This window comes from Humulus lupulus, chromosome 6 (assembly GCF_963169125.1).
Source record: "Humulus lupulus chromosome 6, drHumLupu1.1, whole genome shotgun sequence".
NCBI classification, from domain to species: Eukaryota; Viridiplantae; Streptophyta; class Magnoliopsida; order Rosales; family Cannabaceae; genus Humulus; species Humulus lupulus.
The window spans coordinates 94,947,797-94,955,987 of record NC_084798.1 but is presented as its reverse complement, the minus strand read 5'-3'; the positions used below and the strand labels follow the sequence as shown (position 1 = coordinate 94,955,987).

Genomic DNA, 8,191 nt, shown 5'->3' with positions numbered 1-8,191 from the left:
ACACTTGACAACACTGGTGACAGATCGCCCATAAAGGTTATCAGATGTGTTAGGAGTGTGTCCTAAAAGCATGTAAAGACATTTGTTTTTTCTGTGAATAAATAAATACAATGGTTTATTATTATTGTCATTTTTAGATTGTTAAATTATTGTTTGAATAATTTTGTAAATATCAGAAAAATTCCATATTCATTATTGAGGATGTGATCTTGTATTAGTACGAGAGAATTAAGATCACATGAATGAATAAAAATGGTCAACAACGACAAATTAAAGTTATGGAATTCTTTAATTGGAGTTGTAAGTACGGTTTACTAGTATCATAATGATACAAATAATCTAGATTCGGATTATTGATGTGGTAAGACATCTCGGTAAATGTGCTTTATATAATATGATTATATATGACATGGATCGATGTGAATTAAAGTCTTTATCCAAAAACCATTTAACAATAAAGACTTGTAATTCATATCATAACAGATGATCATTTATAGATCAACCTAAATCCTGAGTGTTCATGAACTCCTGTTCATGTTTATTAAATCTTTTGATTCACTCGTTAAGGTCTCTTCAAAGAATGAGGCTAATGACTTTTGTTTTGGAGATTTAATATCATGGATGGCTGGGAACATGTATCAACAACACGGAATCTAATCTTTCCTAACGGATCGTATATTAGTTCCCTTAAGGGTTAATTCTGGAACTGAATGATTTTGAGCTCAAATCTATAATTAGATTATAGATTAATTATTCACTAGTGAATTAATGGTACTTAAGGAATAAGAAATAAATTAGAAAGGTTAAATGGTAATTCTTCCATTCTAATTTATGAACTAATTAATTAGAGGGTTGAACTATTGTAAGATGGTTATATCAATGGACGACTTAAGAAAAAGATTTCTGTAAAAGTATATCTATAACATAAAGAGTGCAATTCTGAATTTATAGTGGAGTAATATCAGAATTAATAAATTAACTATTATAATTAAAGAGTTTAATTATTTAGTTTCAATTTATTGGAGCTTAATGTTATAGGTCCATGGTCCCCAGAATGGCTCAAACAATCACTGTCAAAGGCAAATACAAAAATGGGTAAAAAAGACTTATGTGATAAGTAAAATATTTTTCTATGTATCAAACATAATTATTGTTTAATTATGTGTAATTAATTAATTAAGAATTAATTAATTATTTGATTTAACAAAAATATAATTAATTTTGAATTAATTTATTTTTGGGATTTTTGGTATTTAAATAATAATAAAAATTGGGAAAAATCACATGCATGCACATGCATGTGGTACACGTGTGGCACAGTGCACATGCACTGTGCTACACGCATAAGAGATAGACTTGGTCTCTTGATTCCACAATTTTAGTTATTTAAATATTAAATAAATAATGAGATATTTTGATTTGATTTAAATATTATTATTTAAACAAAAATCTGATAACTGATCAGTTATTTTGAATTTGTTTAAAATAACAAATATTTTAATATATTGGATATTATTAAATATTGGATATCAATTTTCACAGAACGTAAGTTTTCAAGGATAGAAAAATATCTAGGATTCTCTCAGAGAAAAAGATCAGTGACAAAACAAAGGTCATTGTTCTTCACAAAACTTAGGTCCAAACTTTATCAGATCTCATGTGTTGAGAATATCTGATAAATAGTTATTGCCTATTATTTGTATAGCGAGCCCACACTCGTTCTTTGGGTGACTGAGAACATTTTGGAAGATCTTGGTGTGAGATCTTAAGGATTCAGCCATACGAAAAGATAGCAGCAAGGAAGGACCTGAGGTAATGTTTCTATTCTTGTCCTTGATTCAATATATATGAGTGTGAAGAAGTAGATCTAGAAATCTTATGGGATTAATCTGACAATTTGATTGTTGTTCCGCTGCGCATAATCTCTGATTTGATCAATAAAAACCAACAAGATGATCCTCTGGCTTTGACAACCCGCATTTACTGACACGTTGCGCCTTATCTTAGGTTCGAGAACTAGAACCTCGGACCCGGGAGATGACTGGGAGGCGAGAGCCCCCGCACCTTAATTTACCCGAGCTCGAGAAACTCTAGCTCCGAGGGTGAATATCGGGGAGTATTCTACTAGGGCACCCCCTACCCATTGTCAAAGACGAAGTCTCATTAAGAGGACCCTTGCTTCGACTAGAGGCCTCGGGCAGTAACATGTCCCAAGGATGTCTACGAACGTCTGGGCCAGTTACTGGGAGTTGCCACGTGTCGGAGGTGAAAATACAGACAACAGTTATCATATTATATATATTTAAAAAAATACACAAATTTATATGACAATGATACAAATTCAATAAAATATTAATAAATTTTATAAATAAGCAAACATACAATGTTATATCTAATATATATATATATATATAACTAGGTCCCAAATGAAATGGTGATTTACTGCCGATACAATTAAAATTTTAAAATAACATACAAAATTGATTAGTTTTGTAATAAGTGTGGAAAGAATTTTAAAATGATAGTTTTATATAGAAAGAGTCAAAGAGAGTAAAAATAAGAGTGTAGACATAAGCACAAGAAAAACTCAGTAAAAAAAACCACAGGAAAAACAAATAAACTACTGATACAATTAAAAGACAATCCGCAAAGAGAGGACACGGGTACGATCAAACCAAACTAAGATGTGTACTTTTCAGATTGAAAATACGTGTTCATTTAGTCTGTTTTTGATAAAGTTTTTGTTTTTAAAATTTTTAAATACTAAAAGGAAATATTATTTTTATTTTTTGTTTTTAAAAATAAAAATAATAAATATATTTGATAATTTTTATTTTTATGTTTTGTTTAGCAATATAAAATAAAGTTGTAATTTGAAGAAGAGAAGAAAAAAAAATTAAAAGTTAAAAATAATTTAAAAAAATTTTAAAAGTGAAAATTTTTTATTTTCAAAATTTAATAAATTTTGTTAAAAATTTAAAAAAATAAAAAATAAAAATAAAATTATCAAATGCTATTTTATGTTTAATTGTCAATTTTTTAATTAATTAAATAAAAAACTATTTTTTTAATAGTTAACAAACAGCACACCTTAGTGTTCTAGACAAAACGAACCGCACAGAACGGGCTTTTGGATACGGTAGATAGATACTTATCTTTGCCCCCCCTACGCACGCTTCTTCCCTTGCAAATATAAATATCTTTGTCAACAGCTTCTCTCTCATTTCCATCCTTCTTCAGCTATTGTGCAATTGAACAAGGTGTGCTCTTTTCGATCATTCTCTCTGTAATTTTTCTAGTTTGTTTCATTTCTTCGATTAAATTTAGTCATTAATTTCTACGCAAGCTTTTGGTTTTTTTTTTTTGGTGATCGAAAGGTATTAATATAGAAACTTTAGGGTTTTTTTGGTTGCTGGGAAAACGATGGGAAAATAATTCTGAATTTTCGGAGACGTTGATGATTCAGTTTTTCGTTAATTGAATAGCTTTCTCTCTCAAAAAAAGGGGAAAATAGCTACGTGTTTATGGGTTTTGATGAAAGCTTATTTTCTTTAGAATTTTGATTATACTATGTTGTTTATTTTAAGTGATTTTAAGTTGTGTTCGTGATCAGTATTGTGCAGTGAGAGATTGTTGACTTGTAAGACTGTTAGTTTAAGTGAATTTGAAGTTGTGTTTGTGTACAAAAGTGTTTGACCTCAACTCGAGATTGAATTTCCATTTCTTTTTTAATATTATCTATATAAATAAAATAATAAAAAAGGAGTGAACTATTTTCTTTAATTAGTCATAGGTGGATTTTCCTCCTATATTTCATTTCACATTTAAGATGATTGTATATGATGTTTGAGTCCTTGGGATCCAGTTGTATAAAGTGCACTTTTGTTTTTGCAGTTAAGAATATGGGAACCGAACTGAGGTCGGTGGCTGCAACTCTATTTCTATGCCTGCTATTGTTTCCTTTGGTGTTTTCTGCATCCAATGATGGCTTGGTCAGAATTGGGCTTAAGAAGAGGAATCTTGAGCGGAATAGCCAAGTTGCTTCCCAGATTGACACCAAAGAAGGCAAGGCTTTGAAGGCATCTATTCGAAATTATCGTCTTCATGGGAACCTCGGTGATCCTGAGGACATTGATATTATTGAATTGAAGAATTACATGGATGCCCAGTATTTTGGTGAGATTGGTATTGGTTCACCACCCCAGAAGTTTACTGTGATTTTTGACACTGGTAGTTCTAATTTGTGGGTTCCTTCTTCTAAGTGTTATTTCTCGGTGAGTTTTTCTTTTCTTTGAGTTGTTGTTTGACCTTTATGGGAAGTATTTGTGATTGAGACTTAAGTACTCCGTCCATATAGTATTTTACAATCTTGCATCTTACTACAGGTGGCTTGCTATTTACATTCGAAGTACAAATCACGCAGTTCAAGTACCTATAAGAAGAATGGTTTGCTTCTAACACTCTTATCTAGTTTAAGATGCATATGATTCCTTTTTTCCTATGTTTCTTTCACTATTTTAAGGTTTATGTGAACCTCATACTTTATTTGTAAAGGACATAATGTGGGTTGTTTGAGGACTGCATTTTCTTTTCCACAAAAGTTTGTAACTTTGTAAGTGCATTACAGAGAGGAACTTTATTGTGGATGACAGAGACACTATTATGGTTTCTCCCATTGCAGGTAAATCTGCTGCTATCCAGTATGGAACTGGGGCTATATCAGGCTTCTTCAGTGAAGACAATGTGAAAGTTGGTGATCTTGTGGTTAAAGATCAGGTAGTTATAAGTTGTTAGTATTTGTGTATAAATGCATAAATATGCTAGGTATTTTTTTCCTTTGCTAAAATTAATTTGGTTTTGTTCTAGGAATTTATTGAGGCAACAAAAGAACCAGGCATTACATTTGTGTTAGCCAAGTTTGATGGTATACTTGGACTTGGGTTTCAAGAGATTTCAGTTGGAAATGCTGTACCAGTGTGGTATCTTATTTCTTCCATGCTGTTAATAATTACATATTGTCCTGCTGTGACTCTGTAGATCATTGTCTCCAAGTTGGACGGGTATGAAAGAAATTCAATTTTCAATATTTCTAACTTCAGGAGTAATGCAGGTACAACATGGTCAATCAAGGTCTTGTTAAGGAACCAGTTTTCTCATTTTGGTTTAACCGCAATGCCGATGAAGAAGAAGGTGGTGAAATTGTCTTTGGTGGAGTTGATCCAAATCATTACAAGGGTGAGCACACTTATGTTCCTGTTACCCGGAAAGGCTACTGGCAGGTTCGTTTTCAACAACTTGATAATGCTTGCATAATATATAGCATTACTGTAAAACTAACTGTTAACATGAATTTTTAACTTTTCCATTGGCAGTTTGATATGGGTGATGTTTTGATTGATGGTCAATCAACTGGTGAGCAAATCAGAAATTTGTTATTATTATAAATAGGATTATTTTTTTTCCAGTCATTTGTTATTTTAATTGTGTTTGTTGAATTCTATTTTTATTTGTACCCATTTTAACTTGAGCGTACGTACTCCAGGGTTCTGTGCTGGTGGTTGCTCCGCAATTGCTGATTCTGGAACCTCCTTACTGGCTGGTCCCACGGTGTGCCACTCTTTGTTTATAACTTGTTTGATTATATCTGCAGTACACTATCTTTGATATCCCATATTTTTAGTTGTATACTTCCATAGCTTCTCCTGGGATACTCTTGACCCTTACAACTTATCTATCAGTGACATATTGTGTTCTATTCTCCTTGTTACGTACAATTCTGTTTTACCTTACTATACAATTGTACATACAAACACGAGAAACCTTTTTTTTTTATTATTATTATTATTTGAAGGAAAAATGTTACAATCTTGTGTTCAAATGTAGTTTAGTGCATTCAGTATATATTAAGACGCTTGCAATTGTATGCTTCCTACTAGCTTGAATAATATTTTGGATGATCTTGCTTTTATGGATTTAGTAATTCTTAATGAAAATGTTATGTGATGAACTGCTGCTGGTGCAAGCATTAGTATTCTGTCTGTTTTTATTAACTGAATTTGTATTTCTTTTACAGAGTATTATTACAGAGCTGAATCATGCCATTGGAGCTTCTGGGGTTGTAAGTGAAGAATGCAAGGCCATAGTTGCACAATATGGAGAAACTATAATCGAGAGTTTGACAAAGGTATATGCAACATGCTATGCGTGATGTATTGTGCCTCCACTATTGTATTGACACTAAACTGTTTTGTTGCAGGATCACCCCGAAAGAGTGTGCTCTCAAATTGGTTTATGTTCTTTTGATGGGATTCGTGATGTGAGGTTAGACTCAGTCAGCTACATTAATTTATATTTTACTTATCAAGAGTCATGTTGTATATTTTTACGTGTTAAAATTTCTTAACTTAGTGTTTTGGGATGAACTTTTGGTTAGCATGGGAATTGAGAGTGTTGTGGATGAGAACGTTGGCAAGGCATCTGGTGCTGTGCATGGTGCAATGTGCTCTGCTTGTGAATTGGCAGTTGTATGGATGCAAAACCAGCTTAAGCAGAACCAAACACAGGAGCAAATTCTTAACTATGTGAATCAGGTGAAATAGCCCTCTTTCATGTTTCCGTCTCTTATTTTATTTTTGTCTACATGTTATGGCCTGACTTTGTAATTGCACAGCTGTGCGAACGGCTGCCTAGCCCTATGGGAGAATCAGCAGTCGACTGTGAAAGTTTGTCTTCAATGCCTAATGTTACATTTACCATTGGTGGGAAGAAATTTGACCTTGCCCCTGAGCAGGTATGATACGATGCTTCTTTATTTTTGCTTCTGGTTAATTAAAAGATGCTTATTATAGGCCATTCTTTTCTCTAATAGTACCTCAATATTTGGGATTTACATCAGGAAAACTTGAATGATTCACAGTAGCTGGATTTTATGGTACTGTGTCTATATGTTCATATACTAATCTATGTATTTTGGGTGATTGTATTCAGTACGTCCTCAAAATTGCTCAGGGAGATGTAGCTCAGTGCATTAGTGGATTTTCAGCTTTAGATGTGCCACCCCCTCGTGGACCTCTCTGGTACATCTCTAATACCTTAAATATTGTTCTTACACATTTGCTTGATATTTTTCATCCTACTGTTTAATCCCATCAATTCTTGAAATTAGTTCTGATTTCTGGTGTTTGATTAACAACATTATTTTTCAAGCAAGCTCGTAGTTTCTTCTATGTTAGGATTAGTTCTTAACCACCAGTTTCTCAGTAAATATTTAATCTTTCTGAGAGTAAGCGCATGGATTAATGGTTTTTACCAATCCTTCTGCTTTAACAGGATCCTAGGGGATGTGTTCATGGGTCGCTACCACTCCGTGTTCGACTATGGCAACATGAGAATCGGATTTGCAGAAGCTGCATAAATATTAATCTAAGTGCATGCTTTCATTTTGGACTCCTTTGCCTGTTTGTATGTTCTTCTGCTAACTCCCCTTTTCTCTGGAGTTACATAATAATCTCATTCTACGGTACTTAAAAGTGTGCTAATATATGACAAATATATGTAAATATTAGCCGAGTTTATGAATTTCATGTTGGCCATCCGTTATTGCTTTTACTATGGATGGAGGAATTTGGATCGTTTTAGTTATTGATCCATGTATTTACAGCAGTGTATTGGTATTTGGAGCTCAATTTTCTGGTATATTTCAATGTGTAGATTCCATTTCTTTTTTTCTTTCTTTGGAATGCCATTACTATTCTATTAGGGTGAAGGGTTTCCAACCCTCGATTTCGTGGGTCATAGCCACGAGTTCTAAACAAACTAAAAGGCCCCATTTTGTCTCTCCTGAATATGTTTCCTGGTGTAAGCTAAAACAGATTTTTTTGTTTCCAATGCCTTGTTTACCAATATTCTAAACGGACAAAAAATCATTGTTTTAATTGCAAAAGTTGGTGATGGTGGCAATTTGCTTAGTATTGCAAGAAAATGCTTCATTCAATTCTGAGTCATATATTAATAAAATTTGACTCATTTATTAATCATATAGTAAATTTAAACTCAAATCTGTCTTATTTGTAAACGGGTTGGTTCGATGCTATCCATGTAACTTGGTTATAAAAAATTGTGTAAAATTTAAGTTAAATTAGATAAATTGGCATGTTACCAAATTGTGTCTATTTAAGGTACAGTAAATATA

At 32.6% G+C, this 8,191-nt stretch overlaps 1 protein-coding gene across 1 annotated transcript; it reads left to right on the top strand.

The window, feature by feature from the left end:
- The first annotated feature begins 3,114 nt into the window (after positions 1-3,114).
- LOC133782370 (aspartic proteinase-like) lies at positions 3,115-7,728 on the top strand. Its single transcript, XM_062221657.1, has 14 exons — positions 3,115-3,260; positions 3,895-4,274; positions 4,386-4,446; positions 4,682-4,776; positions 4,867-4,979; positions 5,111-5,279; positions 5,373-5,412; positions 5,543-5,607; positions 6,074-6,184; positions 6,257-6,321; positions 6,434-6,590; positions 6,671-6,790; positions 6,988-7,076; positions 7,330-7,728. The coding sequence occupies exons 2-14, from the start codon at positions 3,903-3,905 to the stop codon at positions 7,412-7,414; spliced, it is 1,542 nt and encodes a 513-aa protein (XP_062077641.1). The 5' UTR covers positions 3,115-3,260; positions 3,895-3,902; the 3' UTR covers positions 7,415-7,728.
- The last annotated feature ends 463 nt before the right edge of the window (positions 7,729-8,191 follow it).

What these genes read in the sequence shown, in the direction of transcription:
- LOC133782370 (XM_062221657.1), top strand. Translation starts at nt 3,903, where the DNA reads ATGGGAACCGAACTGAGGTCGGTGGCTGCAACTCTATTTCTATGCCTG. An exon ending in CTTCTAAGTGTTATTTCTCG is followed by an intron (nt 4,275 to 4,385) that starts GTGAGTTTTTCT and finishes ATCTTACTACAG; the next exon opens with GTGGCTTGCTATTTACATTC. An exon ending in TTGACCTTGCCCCTGAGCAG is followed by an intron (nt 6,791 to 6,987) that starts GTATGATACGAT and finishes GATTGTATTCAG; the next exon opens with TACGTCCTCAAAATTGCTCA.